The 23,727-nt window shown below is 33.7% G+C and overlaps 2 protein-coding genes and 1 long non-coding RNA gene across 6 annotated transcripts; 1 reads left to right on the forward strand and 2 right to left on the reverse strand.

Moving 5' to 3' along the window:
* Positions 1 to 10,121: 10,121 nt before the first annotated feature.
* On the reverse strand, positions 10,122 to 10,913 carry LOC132309889 (uncharacterized). Its single transcript, XM_059808150.1, has one exon. The coding sequence runs from the start codon at positions 10,911 to 10,913 to the stop codon at positions 10,122 to 10,124; it is 792 nt and encodes a 263-aa protein (XP_059664133.1).
* A 3,838-nt stretch (positions 10,914 to 14,751) lies between these two features.
* LOC132310441 (uncharacterized) lies at positions 14,752 to 16,846 on the reverse strand. The gene is made up of 2 exons (XR_009482607.1): positions 15,038 to 16,846; positions 14,752 to 14,940 (listed from the first exon to the last, which is right to left on the reverse strand). It is a non-coding gene; the product is annotated as an uncharacterized LOC132310441 (long non-coding RNA).
* Positions 16,847 to 19,072: 2,226 nt separating this feature from the next.
* Positions 19,073 to 23,262, forward strand: LOC132308169 (protein yippee-like At4g27745). 4 transcript variants are annotated; one of them, XR_009482392.1, is made up of 6 exons: positions 19,074 to 19,247; positions 19,624 to 19,686; positions 19,836 to 19,958; positions 20,766 to 21,039; positions 21,231 to 21,291; positions 22,565 to 23,262. XR_009482392.1 is itself a non-coding variant. In XM_059806186.1 (5 exons), exons 3-4 carry the CDS (start codon positions 19,866 to 19,868, stop codon positions 20,991 to 20,993), a joined length of 321 nt encoding a protein of 106 aa, XP_059662169.1. In that variant the 5' UTR covers positions 19,073 to 19,247; positions 19,624 to 19,686; positions 19,836 to 19,865; the 3' UTR covers positions 20,994 to 21,039; positions 22,565 to 23,256. The 4 variants fall into 4 exon arrangements, 3 of the variants coding, with proteins under 3 accessions (XP_059662169.1, XP_059662168.1, XP_059662166.1); XM_059806186.1 differs by lacking the exon at positions 21,231 to 21,291 and having other exon boundaries at positions 19,073 to 19,247; positions 22,565 to 23,256; XM_059806185.1 differs by lacking the exon at positions 22,565 to 23,262 and having other exon boundaries at positions 21,231 to 21,368.
* The last annotated feature ends 465 nt before the right edge of the window (positions 23,263 to 23,727 follow it).

Genomic DNA, 23,727 nt, shown 5'->3' on the forward strand with positions numbered 1-23,727 from the left:
CAAGCTATGAGTCACTAAATACTTTTAAACAATGTACCTGAAGGCTGCTGGCCAATCAAAGACCAACAAGTAACGCCTCGTATTCAGCCTCATTGTTTGTAGTAGGGAAATTCAAGCAAATGGACTGCTGTAACTTGGTGCATTCGGGTGTTGATATAACAACCCTAACTATTGCACTTGTTTGGTTCGAGGAGCCATCGACCTGAAGCTCCCACTGTGGTTCAGGGAGTTCTGGCTCTTCGGGAGTGTCCTCATATTCTAAAAGAAAGTCTGCTAAGGCTTGTCCTTTGTGCGACACCTTCGGCTCATAAGTTATGTCGAAGGAACTGAGCTCGATAGCCCATTTGGTAATTCTCTCAGATAGATCTGGCTTAGAGAGTATACCCCGTATAGGATAGTTGGTGAGTTCCACAATGCTATGAGATTCAAAATAATGCCGAAGCTTCCTCTTGGCATAAACCAAGGCTAGGATGATTTTCTCTGCTTTGCTATACCGTGTCTCCGCATCTGTCATTATCTTACTTGTGTAGAAGACTGGATGTTGACTCTTTCCTTCCTCTCTAATCACTGCTGCACTTGTCGCTATGCTAGAAATTGCTAAGTACATAATTAGAACCTCTCCGGGTTTTGGAGCGGATAGAATTAGAGGTTCGGCCATATAACGTTTCAACTGATTGAGGGCCTCTTGCTGCTGAGGTCCCCATATATCCTTAGTCTTAGATCTTATGGCATCGAAGAATGGTTTGCACTTATCGGATAATCGGGATATAAACCGGCTGAGGGCTGCGATCCGACTGATAAGAACTTGCACCTCCCTACGATTTTTTGGTTCCTAATTCTGCATGAGGGCCTTAGCCTGAGTCGGGCTTACCTCTATCCCTCTTTTATTCACTATATGGCCGAGGAATTGACCTGATGATACTGCAAAGGAGCACTTGGATGGATTCAGCTTCATGTTGTACTTCTTCAGAGTATTAAAAACTTCCTGGAGGTGCTTCAGATGGTCTTCCTTCTTCACACTTTTGACCACCATGTCATCTATGTATGCTTCAACCATCTTTCCTAACAAATTATCAAAGATCTTGTTAACAAGGCGTTGATAAGTGGCCCCGGCGTTCTTTAGCCCGAAGAGCATGACCCTGTAACAATAAGTCCCCTTTTCTGTAATGAAAGCCGTTTTCTCTTCATCTTCTGGGTTTATAGGAATCTGATTGTATCCCGAATACGTATCAAGGAATGTCAGCCTCTCGTAACCAGTAGTAACATCAACCATCTGATCTATCTTTGGCAGAGGGAATCTATCTTTAGGGTAGGCTTTGTTAAGGTTGGTATAGTCTACACATACCCTTCACTTTCCATTCTTCTTTTGTACGACCACCACGTTTGACAGCCATTGTGGATATTGCACTTCTCGAATGAAACCTGCTTGCAACAACTTGTTCACTTCTTCAGCTATAATATGATTGCGTTCAGTGTGATACCCCCTAATTTTGGAACACGGATTGATGAAGTCCGCGCACAAAATCAAGGGATATCAAAACAATTTAAGTATTTAACAAGCACAGAATACAAAGATGAATAATAAAGAATAAATAAACCGCTGAAGAAAACTAATAAATAAATATTACTTAATGATTCTCCAACAATTACAATTCGGAAATCCCATAACTCAAGGACCCCTTAAAACATTATCCAATAATCCAATACTATTTAAAAGTACACAAGATGAATAGACGAATGACACTCTCCCAGCTGCGGATCCTCAACCTCGAGACTGGAACCTCTAATAACCTGAAAAATAAATCGTGGGTTAAACCCTACGAGCAAGTTCACTCTACCAGGCCTCTGAAAACCAATAAACAGATCATCTCTGATCAAAACCAAACCTAATAAAGTTTTAACTTTAATAAAGCACGATATACATGTCTATATATAATTATATATACTATACTAATCACATCCATTAATAGGTTTATTAAATTTCCATACCTATTAAATAATTATTAAAATAATATTCATACCTAGACCAATCTACCATTTCATTTTATAAAAACTCCTTTGACCTTAATCCCATCCTAGTCAGTTGTCTAATCATTTAAACAACAAATTATAATAAAAGAAATACTCTATTTAATCCCAACCCGATAATGATTTAAATTGTTTAAATCACATATCCAAAATCCAAGTTTTGACAAATCATCCACGTCTTCCCCAATATTATTTTATTAATGTAAAATAATACACTAACCAGTAAGTACTAAACTATTCTCATTTAAGAATATCTAACCCTAATCCAATCCATACATACAACAACCATAGATGATATTTTAATCATCTAACACATAACAACGTAATTATGCTTTGGCAAATCAACCATGCCATTGTAAATATTTTTATTTATATATTGGCAATTCAACCATGCCTCCATAAGTATATTTATTTATACATTGGCAATTCAACCATGCCTCCGTGTATGTATATTTATACATTGGCAATTCAACCATGCCTCCACAGGTATATTTATTCATACATTTAATTAGCAATTCATCCATGCTTTCCATATATGTATTCTATTCATACAAATATTTAGGTAATATATTTAATCATTTGACAATTCATCCATGCCCACACTTTAACCATGAATTAACTTTAAAATTAACAATACGCTAAATCATACATAGCCATCACATGCATATTATACGCATATCATTAATTTAACAACCAGCCTATTAAGATATGCCAAATAAGAATGATAATATTAATCATCTTAAATGATTTATATATATATATACCTACACATATGTTATTTAATGTATATGTGTGTTTAACACCTTCTTTAATAATCCTTAATTATTTAAAATCAATATACATATATATATATATATATATATATATATATATATATATATATATATACACTTCCTTCCATAACAAATTATTAATTTATTATATTTACACAAATTAGTGCAACTAAATATGTCAGAAATAGTTTCCTTTAAATACTCCATACCGGTTTAAATAGTTTTCCGACACCGTCTCACTAAAACGTAAATATCTCTTATTAGGATAAGAATCTGATAATGAAATTGGTACCATTGGAAAGAGGACGAAAAATTCTTGAATTTGAGCTCAAGAATGACCCAATTTCGATTTAAGATGACTAAGTTATAACCGTTTTAATTTTATGTCACAAACAGACAAAATAATTGGCTAAGCTCAAACACTACTGTGAGCGCGCCCACACTTAATTAGCTCACTTGAGCTCACACAAACGCACCCACACCAGATTAGCTCACTTGAGCTCACATGTATGCACCCACACCAGATCAATCTTCTGTTGACCAAACTTAATCCATGATCCAGATTCACATGCGCACTCTTTTATGTACACCGTAATGCACCGAATCATTCCACTTATATTTAAACTATTCCAATGGCCTAGATCAGTGATGTAACCTTTTACTATGCATTCTACCACACTAGATCATACCTCGAATCACCCATCCCCTGATTTATGCGCCGATTCACACAGAGTGCATAGAATTAATTTAAAATTTAATAAAAATAATTCTAAAATAAACTCCAGAATATAAAAAAAATTACAAAACAAATTCTAAAAATATTCTGAAAAGTACAGAAAAATTCCAGAAAATATAAAAACCAAAATTAATCCCCTTAGGTCACAGTTCCACCTATACATTGATTTTAATATATATATATCCAACATCTACATATACAAATAAAATCCAATAATCCAAAATTAAAAATATATAATAATTCATACTTTTAAATAATCATATCTAAACACGATTTAATAAAATAAATTAACTTGATGCTTTTAATTAATCCAAATTAATAATTTAATTAGAGCCTTAATACTTAAGATGAAATCCTTATAGGTTCTAAGAGGAAAAATAGAGAAAACTCGCCTGAAGGTTTCGAAACGAAACCGACGCTTTAAGCTTTAATTATCTCTTCCAATTCCGACGTCCTTCTTTTCAGATCCGACCTCCTCCTTGTCAGCCCTTCTTCTTCCTCTCTCTCTGTCTGTTTTATTTTTCTAACGTGTAAAACCTTTAACCCTAAAGCCTTATATGTATTTTTATACACCTTAAATTCCAAATCCTATTCCAACTAGTATTATGAATTAAAATAATAATCTTTAAATAATTTATATCTATAAAACATATATATATATAAATATATATTCCTTCCATAATTAACTCATTAGTTAATTAAATCATATATACTTATAAATATCAATAAATATATATCTATATATATATCTTTCCATAACAATTATTAATTAATTATATTTATATATAATTATATATATATATATATATATATATATATATATAATTGATACAAAAGTGATCATTTAAATAATTAAATAACCACGGACCTTCATTAATTAACCCAATAAGGTTTCATACAAGCCCAAGACCACATCTTTTGGTCCAACTTTCCTTAAGCCCAATCCAATTAATTTAAATAAATAAGATAATTAATTAAATACAGAAATTAAAATAACTAATTACATGAAGCACATAAACAAACAAGAATTTACAACTAAGTCATATAATACCAATAAAATCAACACACCAATAATTCAATCAATAATCAACCACACAAACAATCAATCATCATACATAATCACGAAATATAACTTAATTAAAATAAGATAATTAATCTAGCACTCAATAAAATAAAATAAATCATTGAAAAATAAAATAAAATAATTAATCTTAATTAATAAATCTTTTAAAATTATCGGGGTATTACATTCAGGGGCAAACCTTTGGTATTTCTGCTTAACCGGTTTAAATTCCGGATCCACCTTCAGGCTATGGCAGGAGACTAAAGGATTGATTCTTACCATGTCCGAGTGATCCCATGCAAAAGCATCCGTATTGCTCCGAATGACATCAATTAATGCTTTCTTTTCTTTGGACGTGGAAGAAGAGCCTAAATAAGTGACCTTCTGAGGGTCGCCGAGGATAACTTTTACGGCTTCGAGGGTCTCCTCGGTAGGCTTCGCAATTTCCTCTTCCTCCTCTACCTTAAAATACTTGGGCAGAGGGCTCTGTAATTGCTATTTGAGTATATTTCTGGAAGTCACACCTAGTTGAGGCTGTCTAGACACCTTCTTTGCTTCAGCCTGTGTCAGCATATAGCATTCCTTCGCAGCAACTTGATCGCCCCATAGGTTAATCACCTCTTTTTCGTCCAGAGACAAGCACCGCATCACCTGATGAAGGGTGGACGGAACTCCTCTCATCCGGTGTATCCAGTCTCTTCCCATGATGAGATTATAAGAAGGATGGATCTCTGTTAAGACAAAGTTCTCATTCAGAGTCCTCTTCGCCGCAGTTACGGATAAGTCTATTACTCCAAGGGGATCTACTCTTGTGTCATCGAACCCCATCAATGGGCTAGAGGTAGGTCGAATAGATGATGACGGGGTCTCTAGCTGCTCAAAAACTATCTTTGTGATGATGTTGGCGCTACTCCCTGGGTCTATCAAAACCCTCTTAATCATGCAATTTGCCACTAAAAGACTGGTGACCAATGAATCCTCATGGGGGAGCTAAACTCTGGATAGGTCGCTATCACCGAATCCAATACTGATGCTACCCGAAGCGATAGCATTGACTGAGGATATCTTCCTGAGCTTATGGGCTGCCCTCAATCTGGATCTGTATATCACCTCGGACTTTTGATCATCTTCAGATCTGCCATGTATTGTATGAATGACCTTTACCTGAGTTCCTTCTACCTTGTGAAGATAGACCTCGCGGGGCTTCATATACTCCTTTGTCATGAGGTAGTCTGCCAGCTCACCACTGGATATCATATTTTCCACTTGTCGCCTAAGGGATCTGCAATCATTGGTTGAATGCCCATAACCTCGGTGATAAGTGCAATGTTTACTTTTGTCCCTCTGCTCCAAGGGTTACTTCATTGGCTGCGGGGCTGTGAACTTCATCTTATTCTCTTGGAAGAGCCGAGCCAAGGTAGTTCGGAGAGGTGTAAACCCTTCCTTTATCCTTTGCCTCTTCTCGGGTGCTTGGTTGATCGGCGTTGAAGCACGTTGGCTTTTCTAAATCTTTGAATTTGGAATTCTCTCTCGAGGCTTGTTTTCCACTGTCACGAGGGTGGCGTGCTACGCTCGGTGGGCTACATTTTTGTAATACACTTAATTTTAAAAGGGATATAATTGGAATTTTACTATTTATTTTATTATTTTATTATTATTATTATTATTATTATTTTGGGAGCTTACGTGGCTATGTGTTGATGTGTTTATTTAATTTAATTAATTATTGATTTGCATTTATTATTTGCGATTTGAATTAGTTAGATGGATTTAATTGCTTTATGTGAATTATTTGAATTATTTAAATTGTTAATTGTATTGTTCTATTTCTTTTTCCACTATGGTAAGATTAGGTTAGGGCTTTAGTGTTATTATCACCCTTAATTATGCAACCGACATTGGTATAATATAGGTTGGTCTATGGGTCGGATAAATCATTTAGGGTTTAATGGAACCTAGAATTGGTGGTCTATAAATATACCAGTGATGTTCTGCCTAGGGTTGAGGGTTATATTCACGATATAGAAAAGGCAGAAGTAATTTGGGAGAAGTCTGGGAAGCAACAGAGAGGGAAGAAACAAAGAGGGTTGGCCGGATACTTTAAGACAATGTCAGTGTAAGGCAAGTTCTAATCCTATCTCTATTCCTTAGACTTGTGTTCTTTGCATGTCTAATTCAACTCCAGGATTAAATAAGAATCAAACTTAAACTGGATTACATGTCTCTGTTATATTTCACTGAAGGTAGCCATGAGTTATACTACTTGTTTTATGGTTTTACGTATTTCAACACATAAAATAATTCACGAAACGGGATGTATGATGCATCTGAATTAATATACAAGGAATTAAATTAGCTTGTAACACTGAAATGTATTAATTTTAAACTGGTTGCATGTTTAGGATCGTTTGCAACTGTATACATTTTTTATGTTTCGTATTGGCTTGTTTTACTTTGTTCTTGAGTTTTTCTGTCCTAATTAGGATGGATTTAAGATTAAAGGTTTTAACATATCTGGGGCATTGAAACTTAATTTTAATCAGTAGAAATCATTAGAGTTAAGGACTGATCAAACAAGACGTCACCGGAGAAGATATAGTTGACGAGATGAAGTAGAGAGGAGGGGAGAAGTTGGAGGAGGCTCCAAAAGGTTTTGGAGCCGGCTCAAAGTAACTTAGAGGCGGCTCCAAGTGGTTTTGGAGCTGGCTCCATCTAGGTTGGAGGCGGCTCCAACTTGTTTAGAGCAGCCTCTTTTCAGTTCTTCAGTTTCCTGAGTTTTTGGGCGACTGTTTAGGCTGTGGTGCTCAGATTTTGGGCTTTTTAAGTTCTGGCAGGAACTATATTGAGGTGTTTTGAGATGATATAAGTTCATAGTATAACTTTTAAGAGTTGATTACTAAGTATTAAAACACCATTGTTCAGGGTGATACATAACATAAGTCGGAATATGAAAATCCGGATACTGTCATTGGAGATGAAGAGTTTAATCGCTTAAAAAACTAATTTAGCAGATTACTATGGATGGTTACAATATGTTAATCATGGAACAGTGGTAGGAACAAGTATGTTTAAGTTTTAAATTACTGCTAGCTACGGATTAACTGACATATAGAATTTAACTCGTTTCAGTTTTTGAGCATAAAGACATGTTAAGTTGATTGTTGTTTTGATGTCGTATTTAATTCCAATTGTTGTTTTTAAATCATTGGGATGCTATTTGGTATTAATAAGACCCTTAGGATCAGTTTTAGAAACCAACTGAAGGGTAGAAAGTGGCCGGGGTCGAAGCAGATCATCGGAAACGAAAAAGGAAGCGGACCAGTGGGCTTCCCCCTCTTGGAGCCGGCTCCAAAATATGGAAGCGGACCAGTGGGCTTCCCCCTCTTGGAGGCGGCTCCAAAATATTTTGGAGGCGGCTCCAAGCACTTTGAGCCTACTCCAAAAGTTTTTGGAGCCTGCTCAATGTTGGTTTAAGCTTGCTCTATTTTTTTTTAGAGTAGGCTCTTTCCATTTTAATACGTACGGTAGGTTTTTAGCTACTGTTTGGGCACTTGGGGTTTCTGAACAGTTTTGAAACTTTAATGGGGTTTTAAATGATTATTTTAGGATAAAATTAAGGTATTATATTGCATAAAATACCCTCTTTGTATTAATAGAATTAACAGTACGTTATTTGACAACTTTGCGTGCGATTAACAGCTGGAAGGAGATTTACTGATTAGTTTTAATCTGACAGTTTAGGGTGCTATAAAATGATTCTAAATTTATTTTAAAAGCACTGTGAAGTCTTTTAATTAATAAATTGGACTTGTGGCATAGGGTGTGGTTCTCTGCTAAAAGATAAAACAGAAGATAAGTATACAACTTAGTACGCTGTTACCGGATGGAAAGAATTAAATTGCTTAAATTAATTTAGCGATTTATTGGACTATAATATGATTATAGAACTTATTTTAAATACATGATAGAGTCATTGTTATATTAAATTGGAACTATGCATGTTCTGGATGTTAATTGTTAGAATATTAAATTCTTTGATGTAATTACATGGATTAATATTGGATTTTAATTGCGAGATTTTTAATCTTCTTTCTGCAATTATTTGGATTTTGGTTTTGGATTGTAAATTGCTAAACTGTTATGTATCGGTTGTAATTTACATGGTTTTGGATTTAAATTGCTGAAATACTAAGTACTCTTCTGCAATGGTAGGAATATTTGGTTTTGGACTGTAAATTACTGGCTTATTATTTATTGTAATTTACACGGATATGGAGGATTGTATGCACCGGTATGAGACGGTGACATACTAGATATGGTTTAGCTCAAAGCGCTAATTCCTACCTTATGGATGTTAATTGGTGAACAGTTTTACCTATTCTATTAATTATATGGATTTTGTGGATTGTATGCGCCGGTATGGGACGGTGGCATACTAGGGACCGACTGATTCAAAATACTCAGTCCAACCTATTTTGGAATAAGGGCACGGGTTATTAAATAAAATCCTCCTTATATTTATGAGTCGGTGCGGTTGAATACGCCGAACGACTTACTGGATTTATTGTGGATGGTTAGGAACGGAGTTTAAATATATTTTTATGATACCGCGATGTGAGCTTGAGTCTCAGCGTCGATGGTTATGGTGCATATATGTAATAGGATGGGTAGCTGGCTGTGAGGGTTGAGGTATACCCTGTTTAGGTTTAGGTACTCATACCCACCTATGGGTGCGTTTTTCGCATATTGCCTTCTATTCAGGTTGAGACCCTCTTCGTAGCCCAGTGAGAGTCCTGTAGTGTGAATATACATACGTACGGATTATTAGCTATGGTTGAGTTGGTTAGAATGTATATGCGTATTGAGTCTCTGCTTGGATTGTAGTAGGTTAGAACTTGTTCGTGGGCCTGAACCACTACTATTTTTCAGGTACTCATCAGTTCTAGACTTAGACTTGTTCGTGCTGAGCAGAAACGGTCACTCACTTTACCGACGACGTAGGAGTATTCCTCATGGTTTAACATTGGATTTCTTTTCAGTTGTTCATTTTTCAGTATTGGATTTTTAGTAGGGGTCCACAAGTTAGATTCCCGAGTTGTATTAGAAGTGGAGAAGAAGTTGGATGTATCAAACTATTTCTTATTTATAAAATTTTTATTTCTGAGGATTTTCAATAAAGGATATTCGTTTTAGTTTCTTTTCAGCAAAATTTTTATTCGTTCCTATTATATTAATTGTATTCTGTGTTCGTTAATTGCTAATTGGTTTGATGTCCTCGGGTAATCGAGCGTGGGTCTGGCCAACCCGCATCAGGAAATCCAGGGGTATCACAATTTTCCTCGAGCCGAATATAAATCTGGGCCCTGGCATTGAGAGTCTGCATGTCGGGAGGAGAATATTTGACCAAGGAAGTGTGAAACTTCATCCCCTGAATCATTGCAAGCTTAAATGTTTCTATAGCAGTTGCGGGATGACAGTCTGCTATTTCCAAGGCTTCCATGTTAAATCTAGATAAGAAATCCTATAGTGTTTCCCCCTTCTTTTGCCTTACGGTAAAGAGGCTAGCAATACTCTTCTTTTGCTTCTTATTTCCGCAGTATTGTGCTAGGAACATAGTGCACAGTGTTACGTAATCCAGGATAGACTTATGTGGCCTATTCCTGAACCACTCTAGTGCTGCTCCTGTCAAACTGGTAGGAAAAACTTTACACATCCAAGGGTTATTACGGTCATCCAAAGCCATCTTTTGGGCGTAATGATCTAGGTGCCGAGAAGGATCTCCCGTACCATCAAACTGAGTAAAAGAAGGCATGGTAAATTTCTTGGGCCACTCGACTATATACACATCGTCAGTGAAAGGAGTTTTGACCAGGGAGTTTTTGTGCTCTCTAGCCATCTCAACAGGTGTCTGAATCTTCAGGAGTCTTTTTTCATCAAAGGTATCCTGAACATCTATACGATCTGGAATTCCATTGGACCATACCGTGAGCTTATGGCCAGACTCGACTTGCTCGTCCTGCGTGCGACGAGGGACGTTGTCTGAGGCAACAGCCTCGGACCTTGCCCTCTGTTGTTGCTGAACCTCGTTTGGCTGAGCCTCGTTGGGTTGTGCCCCATTAGGCGGAAGCCCGTTAACTGGAGGAATATTCTGATTATGGGGTGCTGCTATGTCACCTAGTGGTGGCGGTGGTGCCAACTGAGCCATCGCCGTTTGCAGAGTGTTATTTTGCTGTTGAAGCAAGGCGATCTGAGCCACGCTAACTTCGTTTGCTTGACGAAGTACGTCAAACTGATGTAGAAACTCTTCACGCATCTTCTGCATCAACTACGTCTGTTGATCTGTTGAAGATCCTCCGTTCGACATTCCGGATGGTAGTTACATGATTCACTTGTGAAACAAGAGTGGGAATATATTTGCACACGTTCCCACAAACGGCGCCAAAGTGTAGATGCAAAATTCCGCTCAACCAATAACGATTGAGAAAAATAATACAACACACTTAAGAATAGTGAAAATAAACAAGAACAATGTATAAAGAAGTATAGAATTACTTGGATCCTTTTATTGGAAGTCTGGGCCTTTATTTATACACAAAATTGGTAGAATTAAAGTAGGACTCGGGTTACTTGTCCTCCAATTCTTCCCATACATGACTTTCTTTACAAATAGAGTTCTTTCTATCGTATGATATTTCCTACGTAGAACTTGCTTTGTATAGAACTTTCCTTCTGTGTTGAATCATTTGCTTAATAAGACTGGACAATATTTAATTGTACTTGGGCTAGATGCAACTTGGTTTGAATGACTTGACCAATGGGCCGGAACTTCAACAGTGGTGACGTTAGGATGATTAATGTTTTTACCTGGCCTTGGAGGTCCAATATAAATGATATTGGGTTAAAGAATAATGTAATTTGGGCTTGATCCGGATGGGCTTCTGAAATCTACCAAATGTAGATGTATATAGTGATGACGTGTTCAATTCTTATTGGAGGGAGATTTTTCCCTCCACAAAGGCCTTTACCATTTTCCTCTTCTCTCCATCTCTCTTCTAAAAAAAACAAGGTTTCAATTATATACATTTACAAATGTAATAGACTTAGGCTATTTTACAAATCAAAAATATATACTCAAGATGCCTTCACTTCCTCATAAAATGGGTTTCTTACTAACAAAAAAAAAAGAAAAAAGAAGAAGCAGATAGTACACCGGATATCTATGTACTCAATAAATATCATCATATTTACATAGTTCCTTAATTAATTGATGATATTAATATCATTCATGATCATGGGTTCGAATATATAATACGTTACTAATTCTATAATTTAGTTTACTCTTTTTTCAGTAAATATAATTTAATTTACTTTACTTTGTTCTGTTCATGCCATATAAAATGAGATTTCTTGTTTGATTTAACTCAGATTTGTTAGTTCTTGCTTGAATTAAATTGTTTATTGGTGTTTAATGAGTTTTTTGTTCTCTGTTGATAATGTAGTATTCAAACCTGAATTGCATCAGATAATGTTAACATTAAATAAAATTTAATTTAATTTTTAAATATATATAAATTTTTATTTAAATATATATGTTAAGAATTTTTTTTAATTATAATATTCAATTTCATGTTTTTAAATTTAATTATAGATTTAAATTCAAATTTATTTATCTACATAAATAATAATGCAAGTCAATATTAAATATATTTAAAAATTAAATTAATAAATTTTATATAAATTTTATGTATTATATATATGTATATATAAATTAGAAAAAGTTACCCAAATTAAATATGTTATGTATTATGATGAAACATGTTACTCTATGTGCCGGTGTAAGATATATTAAGTATTATGATGAAGCATGTAGTTGGAAAATATGAAATGTGCGTGATATGAAACAGTATCACATCTGAAACAATGAAGGGCAAAAATGTTATTTGTATCATCAAACAACACTTCACTCAATCAAATCAAAGTCAAATGGGGTATCATTGTCTTTCTATATGTAAAAAGTAGTCTGACACATCTGAAAAGTAACTTTTGGAATGTCAGTGAAAAAAAGATCAAACATTTGTAATATGAGTGACAATTATTTTCGAAAGATGTTTCAGTGTAATATTTGGCCAAACTTGAGGGGGTGTCAGTGTAATTAACCCTTAATTCTTTATTTCTTTTCCTTCTTATTCTTCGAATTTCTTTTTGTTGTCTTCAAAAACTTAGGTATTCTCTTTCTACAATTAAAACCTATTTTTTCCTTCAAAGTTCTCTCTCATATATATATATATATATATATATATATATATATATATATATATATTATTTTAACTCCTTAAAAATTTCCTTTTTCTTCTTAAAATTTTTTTTTTTCTTGCACTCATGCATAATTTATATGCAATAACCTTCTTTTTTTCTTTTCTTATTCATTTTTTATTCACTTATTCTAATGCAGTGTTGTTACACTAATATATTTTCAGCCTGTTTTCTTGCTTATAGTTAGTTGGAAAAAAAAAATTTATCCAGGCTTAATATGCCCCCCTAAACCAAATTCTTGCTCCGCCCCGGTGTGTATATATGGGACAAGTGCAGAAAACACCTTTAAAGTATGCTCTGCGTAACATTTTTACCACTATTTGAAAAAGTATACAAAAACGTCCATAATCTTTTAACATTGTACAAAAATATCCCTCCTGACATAAATTAGCAATATAATACCTGTTTTGTCTTTTTACTCTTCCGAAAATACCCAATGAGGTATATATGCTATTAATCTCATAATATATGGATGTTATGTGTATATTACCTTTTTATTTAAAAAAAAAAAAAAAAAACTTTATTCTCTATGAATATCTCTAAACTTTTTTTTTTTCATACCAACACTGTTAAAAAAAAAAAAAAAATCCCGATTAATGTGTACACTGGTTTTCGAAGTTTGGAGTAGATTTATTTTCTTTAGTTTGCACTTTATTTTTGTTTTTGTTTTTTTATTTTTATTTTTACTTTTCTTTTATACTTTTATTTTTATTTTTTATTTTTTATTTTTATTTTTGCTTATCCATTACCGGCGTCCTCCAATAGTGTCATTTTCAGTCATTTTATAATTTTTTTTTTTAATGGTTCAACAAGGGTAATTTAGTCAACTTAGGGTTTAAATTTCTCAGAGGGGCCTCCAAATTGAAACTTTAGGGGTGTTTTTTGCACGTGAGGGACGTCCTCTAATAATGTCATTTTGGTCATTTTACAAAATTATTTATTTTTATATATTTTATAAAATGGTTCAATATGAGTAATTTAGTTAACTTAAAATTTAAATTTGTCAAATGAACCTATTTGTACCAAATTAAAACTTTAGGGATATTTTTTGCATGTGAGGGGTGTGATATGCAGTATAAGCATACTTTCGGAGTGTTTTATGCACTTGACCCATATGTGTGTGTGTGTGTAAAAGAATTTTGTAAATACTAAGGGCCCGTTTGGCATGCGTTTTGTTTTAGGCGTTTTATTTTTTGCTAAAACAGAAACAGTGTTTTTGTTGTACGAGTGTTTTGGAAAAAAAAAAAATCAGAAGCACGTTTGGGAACAATGTTTTGCTGTGAAAATGTCGAAAATAAAAATATACAAAATATGTTTGGTAAGTCATGCGTTTTAAGAATTTTGAAAACAAAACATGTTTAAAAATTGAATTAGTTGAGATTAATAGTTTACATCAATTTATATGAAAATTTTTGAAGTATAGGAGTTCAATGGATTCATATAAGCAACATTCAACATCAATTACTCAATTATGTTTAAGGAACATAATTAAGAATGATTCAAGTGAGTGTTTACCACATTTTCTAATTCAATGTATTAAAATTGCAAAAATGAGAGGAGGTTTTGGAAGTGCTTGAGATCCTGGTACCTGTCAGACATCATCCACCTAATTTGTAGTTTAATTGAAGCCCAAAAGTCAAGTTTACATTAACCTCTCCAATCTCCGATAACTAATTTTTTGGGTATAAAAACAATAATTTCAATACATCCTAGTGAGTCTTCAATTTCATAATCCCCACAACCTATTCAAATAAAATTTACTCAAGTGGTAAAATCAAATGTATAACATTGGAAGTAAATGACAATATACCAACCTACGTATATTGAACAAACAATGGAACCTTTATTAAAAGTTGACATAAATAAATCTGTTTTGAATCTCTATACACAACTAAGTTAATTGTATTATTTATTACAAGAGATAAAATGTAAATAATACATGGTAGCAAATATTACAATTTTCTTCTAACTGCCCAACACATCTCAAAAATACTAGTCCAGCTTTTCTTGTTTGTAATATATAGCGACTTGGAAAATGAAAAAATAAAGTGAGTATATCTCCACTGGTCACATACATATAATAATCAATCATTAAAATTCAATGAGCCATCAAAGTAAGCACACCTTTTTTTTCAAGCTTAGTTCCAAATTTTTGAAGATGACCTCAAATTGAATCCCATCATAGCATTTACATAACAGCAGGAAGCACATGCAGAAAATATAAGTCAAATATTAGCCAATTGTCCACAGCATATGACAGTAAACAATGAAGCAATAGTCATTTTTGCATTTCCAAAAAGTTATTATGAAAACCAAGATACAAATTAGATACTCAAAAGTATGTAAATATAATTAATTTGGTAAAAAAGGAGGCAATTACCCTGTGATCTCTGTGATTAAAAAACCAGTTGTAAGTGAAATATGGCCTCTTTACTTTGTAGATTGGAGGCCATTTGATGAATTCAATAACGCACATGTCTAGGACTAAAAAGAAGAATGCATGTTATTAACGTGGAAAGATTGGCCATGTGGAGAAAGTGTCCTAAGTTTAATGATAAGGAAGACAAGAAAGGACGAGTCCTTTAATAGGCACATCAAGGAATAGAATACATAATGGTCTAATAAAAACTTTTAATAGGTGTTCACCATGTTCTAGATTTGAAGAAATCTCATATTGTGGAAATCCTTATCATATGCTGAAGCCAAAAAGGCTTAACACCTGGCAGTTTCAATTGCCTTCATATTCGACTTTCTTTTGGGCAACATGTTGGGTATTTTTAAAAAAAATGTGAGAGAGAAAAAGGAACTGACAGAAAAACAGTGCCTTTTGGGTTGTCTTCTTGCTGGTTGCACTCCTTTGATATTTTTCTTTCCCTGTTAAAGATATTGTATTGTAGCCTTCTATTTTATTCTCTAAACTTTTCTACAAATTTTCTTTGCCATTGTTTACAAAAATCCTGATTCTAATGGAGTCTCCATAGATGCCTGGTAGTGATAAAAGAGAAGAAAAGTAATGACAGGTATATTGGGTGCGTCATTGTTAGGAATTAATTGTTACTTATAACTAAAGAATCAATTAGTAATAAATATATATCAAAAAAGGGATGGAGTTTTCAAGCTAATTCGGGCCCTGAATTCTTCTATTTATTTGATTTTCATATCGAATGAAAATCAATCATACATAGGGAATGGAAGTCCTTGTTAATTGGGACCATCAGGATTAATAAAATAAAAAGACACTTGAATCAAATAAATAGAAGACACTCCACCTAAAAAAGAACACATCAGCTCTTAACTTACATGCTAATTATTGAGAAAATTCAACTTAAACTTCGAAAATTTTAGATAACAAGAACTGAAAATTTAACCAAAACCCATTATTAGATTGGCCTTTCCATTGTCTATTCAAAGTGAAACCATTGTAATGCTAAGAAATCTTCCTAAAGCAAAACCCATTGTTAATTAGATATAAAAATAAAAATAAAAAAATTATGAAATCTAAACAAATAGAGGTTGGGTAATAGACATCAATGACCAAACCTTGCGACCCATCAAACGCAAAACTCTCAAAAAAATTTGAACTTTTTAGCAAACCATTTAACGACTCTAAAATTTAATGGATTTCCCAAATCAATACCAAGCAAAAAAAAAAAAAAAAAAAAAAAAACAGCAAAAGAAACTTCGAACTTGCAATCAAACTCCAAACTAAAAAAAAAAAAAAAACTCAGATATTCAAACAAAGTCATCAAACCTGTCGAGATCGTCGAAGATAACAGCAAAGAAATGCAGATCGTAGAAGGTTTCGGCCAAAAACAGCAGTGGAACCTTGGATTTATATGTCCTTCGAGTTGTTGACAGCAGACGCCAAGAATCGCCACAAACAAGAGAGCAAATGCCAACCCTAGCAAAAACAAAATTTTCTTTTTATACCTCCTTCAGTTGTTGTCTCCGCTACAGTAAAATGATGGTTTTTGTTTCCTCCGCTATAGTGATTTTTAGTCCAAATAATACCGAAATAACAAAAAACACCAAAATGATGTTTCAGATTTTGGGCCTTTTTAAAAATTGTTTTACAACTGTTTAAAACACAACAAGTCTAGTCAAACATGTCTTGAGCTTTAAAAAGATTACTGTAACAGGCCTAAAACAAAACAAAATAGATGCCAAAACAGGCCCAAGTGTTTTTTGCAACAGGTACCAAGAAGCAGTGTAAAAGCAGTGTTTCGGCATTATGGATCAAGCTAGATTCTAGAATCACCAGATTTGAAGTCCATCAATTATTGCAATTTGATTTCCCTTTTTTTTTTTTTTTTTTCTGCTTCTTTTTTCTCCTCGTTGACAGTGATAAGAATATTCAAACTCTACACCCACCTTCAGGGAGCAGAAGAAAGGGGATAAAGTCTGTAATTTTATTTGTATAATTTTTATACTATAATATTGATGGTAAAAATACATTAACTGCCTTTTGACTTAACTCTGAATTACTTTGGCGCGTAAGTTTAATTTTGAAGGCTTGATTCCATGCATATTGTATGGGGACAGTTTGTTTGTTTCATAAATTGTAGGACGAAAGTGTGGAACAGTTATTTATTTGAGGTATACTTAGATCTTCAGTGAGGGTATACACTATTTTAATTATTGATTTGGACCAATAAAACATGAGCACGTCATCTTTAATCATCAAATAAAAAATGATAGAATATATATTCACTTATCAAATCAGATATGGTGGTTAATTACTTAATCTAATTTTGTAATTAAAAGAGGACGTACTCATATATTATTGGTCCACATCACCCGTCAGAATAATGTAGGTCTAAGTATTGTCCTACTCATATACTTGTTTTTGGCATAGCCAGAGTCACAAAGGCACTTTTTACTTCCATAATATAACACCATTATTTGGTAATAAATGGTACATTTTCGAATTGAAGATTTCAAGAGTAAAATCATTGTTGCGCTCTCAAGATAGATTGGAGTTATATTCTCGAAATAATGATGTTCTCGAATTGCATTATCAAAAACCAACCTAATTGGAGTAAAATCATTGTTGCGCTCTCAAGATAGATTGGAGTTATATTCTCGAAATAATGATGTTCTCGAATTGCATTATCAAAAACCAACCTAATTGGTTCAATTTTTTAAAAATAATTTTTAAGAATTCTTTAAACAAACAACTATTTTAAAAAAAATTATAAAATGTAATATATTAAATCATGTATTTTTTAAACTAAATTTTAAAAAACCCAAATTTCATTGTTATTTAATAGTTAATGGGGACAATGAAAGCACCTTTCACTTGAATAATACGACACTATTTACTTTGTACTAAATGTTACACTTTTCAAAATAAATAAGGAAAAATTATTTGATGGTCTTGCATTATTCGTTTCGATCAATTATCATTTGACACCTAAGTAAATTTGTACTCTGCATAAATGAGAATTGGCAAATGATGATTGGTCTAAGACCATGTAGTAATTTCTCATAAATGAGAGTTGTGTTCTCCTATGAGATTTTGTCAAGTTATGCAGGATATAGTATTTAAGGTTTATTACTTTGATCTCTCTTAAGTTTTGGTCTGTGTTCTTAATGACACTTTTCCTTCTCATTTTTTTATTTATAAAATGACCATGTTATCCTTCCTTTGGAGAAAGTATTAAATATTCCTAGGTTATAGTACTCCAGGACAATGGCAGTCCTTGGATAATAGAGGTGGTGGGATTGAGATAACCTTGGATACCATATTTCGGGTATTTAATATTTTCTCCTTTATCTTTCCGTACTAGTGTTTTTTTAATAATTTTGGACCAAAAAATAATTTTTATAAGCGTGTGTATTTTATCCAAACCTTGGGGTTATTTGTTTTAAGTACTCAAAATAGTAAGTTGCATTCTCTCAAAATAAATGAGAGTATTTGTACTAGTGTTTTTTTAATAATTTTGGACCAAAAAATAATTTTTATAAGTGTGTGTATTTTATCCAAACCTTGGGGTTATTTGTTTTAAGTACTCAAAATAGTAAGTTGCATTCTCTCAAAATAAATGAGAGTATTTGTGCGCGTATATATGTTTATTTATTTAAATATAATCCAATATAATCTTACATTCTCCAAAGCTACATCATTTAGCTCACATGTGATCCATTTCCGTACAAAATCAAAGGCAAATTTGTAATTTTATTTTAGACAGATGCCAATTTTTTTACCTGATAAGTTGCTGAGCAAGTTGTCATCTTCTAATCAGAACTCACCAAACTCCGACACGACTCGACTGTTCAGAGAACTGAAAACCCTCTCTCTCAATCAATCATCTCACCATGATGCAGTGGCCAGGTTCGTCTAAAATCATTTCAGATTTATCAATTGAACAATTATATATAGATACAATTATACGTACATGCATATTAAAACACACAATCCAATCGCAGCTTAGATCCTCCTCTACTTCACTTTTAAAAAAACATTTGGATTACTGGGTTCACTTCTTTCTTGCCTTTAAGACTCTGATCTTGGTTTTTTAATTTGGGTATATTCTTTTCTTCTTTTTTTTGGTTAAATTAATTTGGGTATATTCTTGTTATTTACGCTGCATACTAATCCTGTTACCAGTCTCTTTCTTCATTAATTATCTTGTTTGAAATCATTTTTTCAATTTTATAATCATTACCTTTCGTTTGTTTACAATCTGATAGTTACATTTATTTAACAGTTCATATTTGGTCAAAGAACGGTTGATGAGATACATGTTTCACAAAACTTGTTGCTAATTCAGGTAAAAATTTCCTTATCCCCCTTTGCTGTGTCAGGGTCTTTTATTTTATTTTATTTTATTTATTTATTTATTTATTTATTTTTTTTCATTATCAATATATTTAATTTATTACCCTTTTGTTTCGAAACGATCTTGATTGGAAACTGCAGTTAACCAATTGGTGGTCATTTGGATCATTGATGGCGGAACTCTTGGGACCAAGGTTGTACAGTTGTTGTAATTGTCGAAACAATGTTGCCCTTCACGATGATGTCATTTCTAAAGCTTTTCAGGTGAAGATGTTATACTGGTTTTTTTTAATACGTCATAGATGCATATAGATAGATAGATAGATATGGTAAGTGCTGTTATCTTATAGCTGTTGTGATCATGGTGTTTTATTTGTTAAATGGATTCAATTAGCATAAAAAGTTCTTTTCTAGATGCAGCACCTTTGGATTGAGTGGGCGCAACACCCTTTATTTTGAAGGTGCATCACCGTCACTTTGAGGTGTTGCATCGTCACTTTGAGGTGTTGCATCTTCGAAATAAAGGCGTTAATTACCACTCGAATTAATGATGCTACACCTTCAAATCTTCGAAATAAGGGGTGTTATGCATTTAATCTAACCGTATTGCACCTTTGAAACACGGGTATCATTATCTCGAAGTAGTGGTGTTGAAACCCCTTTGGATACTGTTGGAAAGAGTGACTTGTCAAGTAAATGTGGAGACAATAATTACTGATGAAAGAAGAAGAAGAAATTAATAATAATCAGTAAAAGAAAAATATAAGATTTTTTACTTTATTGATGAAGTTGGGGAAATTAAATTTCAATTATGCAAGGCACTTATTTTTATATAAAATGTTTGATTTATACTGATAATTATATCGTTCTATGAAAAACCATTGTGGCACAGTCATAGAAGTCCCAACATTGTATCTAAAAGGGATTAGTGGAATTAGTATTTTGATTGTTGTCAATTGTTAGAAAAACTGGGGGGAAAAATTGTACTTTACTTGTTCTGTTGTGGCTCTGTTAGAAGCTTTGTATTTCAATACATATCCCCAATTTTTTATTATATCATCTGGTTCTTAGGGAAGACATGGTCGTGCATTTTTGTTCTCCCATGCAATGAATATTGTTGTGGGGCCCAAAGAGGACAGGCATCTCATGACTGGTCTCCACACAGTTGGTGATGTTTACTGCTGTGACTGCCGCGAAGTGCTGGGTTGGAAGTATGAACGAGCTTATGAGGAATCACAGAAGTACAAGGAAGGGAAGTTCATACTAGAGAAGTCAAAAATCGTCAAGGAAAACTGGTAGTCCACCAAAATATCCCTGGTTCATCTGGCCTTATGTTGGTAAAAGTGTATGTATGCTCCCACATGCCTATTTTGTTCAAAACATTCTTCTTGATTCATGTTCACTCATTGTTCCTTTCTGTGCATTCTCGCTGTCTTCTGTGTGGAAACTGTATCGAACACTATTGACGTTGTGAATAAATCTGTGGATATATCTCTGGCTCATGCTTATGATTCTTTTATGTAATTTTGTTTACAGAATCTCATCAGTGTTACATTTCTCTATTGTGGATTTAGATTCAAGAATGTTTGTGTTTGTGGTAAGTGGGATTTAAGAATGTTGTTCCTGTAGTATTACTTTTTTTTGGATGATTACTTGTCAAACTTGATATGGTCTCTTTCAATAATAATGAAAACTTGGAAAACTGTTCATGAGATATCTTGTCTATTGTGGTTGAATAATTAGCATCTTGTTGCTTTACGAAATTGCATGGCTACTATCAACATTGATGGTCAATTGTATGGTCAATCCTATTTGTGCCAACATTCTTTGTTTTGTTATGTTTGAACTTTAATAGGTTGAAGTGGTCATAGCAACAAAATTGTTTAGCTTTTGCGTCTATGAAGATGGTGCAGATGGCATGTATAATTCTTTGGATCATTTGTACAATTACCATGATAGGTTCCTATCCCGGTTTTTTGGCTTTGATTGGCTTGAATTGGCTATTACGATCTTATAAAACGTTTTGCAAATGGCTTTGCTTTAAGTTGATCATGATGAGAGCCGAAAATTAGTTGAGAGCATGTAATAATGTAGCTGTAAATGATTTGAATAATTGGCAAAGTTACAAACATTTTAGCCAATGCCGCTCAATACTTATTGTCTATTACTTTTTAAGTCATTCCATGTGTACTTCAATGACTTGGATGCACCTTGACATTTTGATGTCTTTATCTTCTGTTTCTGGTTATTCCGAATTAGTTGTAAAGGTTAACTTTGCTCACAGAACAATGAGCTGGTTGCCGAAGTAGTGCTGTTCTCTAGGAGAAAGGGGAAGTCTAGATAAATGGCAAGGCTAAAATAAAATTTGTATGAGAATAAAGGAAAGCCAAACAAGATGGTTTGCCGATGTGTATAGAACTTGAAATGCCCCATAATGGCTATATGGGGTTGTTGTTTGACCATGGTTCCTGCCGGACCCGGTTATTTACTTCGGAGTACAGTATTGCTTTATTCCCTCGGTAAACCACTGGGTACTTGCTTTACTTGTATTCTCCTTCTTGTTGAACTGCCCTGTTAGATTAATGTTGGTGTGAAATATGTTGAGCTGCAATACATGATGAAGATAGAATTCTTTTAAGGACAATTTGGACCAAGTTTTGTATACTTGTATTTTCTTTGTGAATTGTGCCAAATATTTAGCTTATTCAAACCGAACAAATCTTGTCTACTGTATTCCTTCGGTTTTGGCCCTCCCCTCATCCATGTAAAACATTCCATGTGCCATGCAACACTCACTGTTGAGTCACCTCTCTAAGTTGCAAAAGAAGCCGAACAAATTAAGATTGCCTTTTTTCTCTTGTTCTTATCAGGTGCTCTTCATCGCACGTGTACTTTCAGTTATAGCATCCCAATATTACAAGCGTAATATATAGCATGCTAATATTACCAGTCATGGGGATGTACTTCTCATCAAGCAGTTGGAACATAGCAACTGTACTCCCTCACAATTTCTGCTGCTTCTACTTGAATTGCATATGTACCCGCAAGTGCTTAGTTGTTGGTTGATTTTGTTCATGGTTGGTTCGACACGCCTTAGTAAAATTGAGTGCTCTGATTTAAGATCTTGTCTAGATAAAGCATCTGTACAGCTGATTTGCTCTTGTTCTGCTCTTCTTGTCCATGTGTGTGCGCGCGCGCGCGCCGAGATAGGTGGTTCTCGGCATGCATCCAATAATTTTATGTTGTATGACTACTGTGGACACGGGATGTACGATAATCAAAGACTTTGAGATAAAATATGGTGGGTTGATGTTAGAAAAGCGCTCATAATTGGAAATCTCGGGAAGAATTCAAGAGTGTTACTACTGTACAGCAACAAATGTGCCAGATAGAATTGAAATGCTTGATGTTTTAATCCGCATGATTGCTTGCTTTTGACAACCCAACTGAGGTGGATGGATGTCGCTATAAGATTAGTAAACAATCTGAATGATGCCCTCTGGATATGAAGTCATATTGTTAGCGACCAGTGTGAATTTACCGGATTGGTAAACAAAACCAAATGGGATATACATCACTTCTCTTCAATTGATTAAAATCCATTCATTTCAGTTGCATTCAATATCATCATATTAATGTGAATCTGTGCAGATAACGTACTAGTAGCATTTTAAGGTTGGATTTGGTTGTCAGGAAATGCATGGTGCAACCACAAAGAAAATCAGAAGCAAAAGCAACAAACATGCTTAAAATCCCATAGAAAATAGGAAAGGTGAGTACTAAATCCAGTTATATAAGTTTGTGGAGAAGCAAATTATTAATTATTATTATTTATTTATTTATTTAATTTTTTTTTTTTTTTTTTTGTAAAACTGTAAAACTAGTAGAAAAATGCACCATACAGGCAATTGAAGTGAGCTGTATGGCAATTCAAAATGGATATCTAAAAAGAACAGAATATAGAAATTTCATCCCAGCCTTCAAGACTGAAGTGATATAAATACCACCCAAAAAATAGAGAGAAATTTGAAGT

The sequence above is a fragment of the Cornus florida genome, unplaced genomic scaffold, assembly GCF_030987335.1.
Source record: "Cornus florida cultivar Cherokee Brave unplaced genomic scaffold, ASM3098733v1 CherokeeBrave_3.0.0_Hap2_Chr05, whole genome shotgun sequence".
Lineage (NCBI taxonomy): Eukaryota > Viridiplantae > Streptophyta > Magnoliopsida > Cornales > Cornaceae > Cornus > Cornus florida.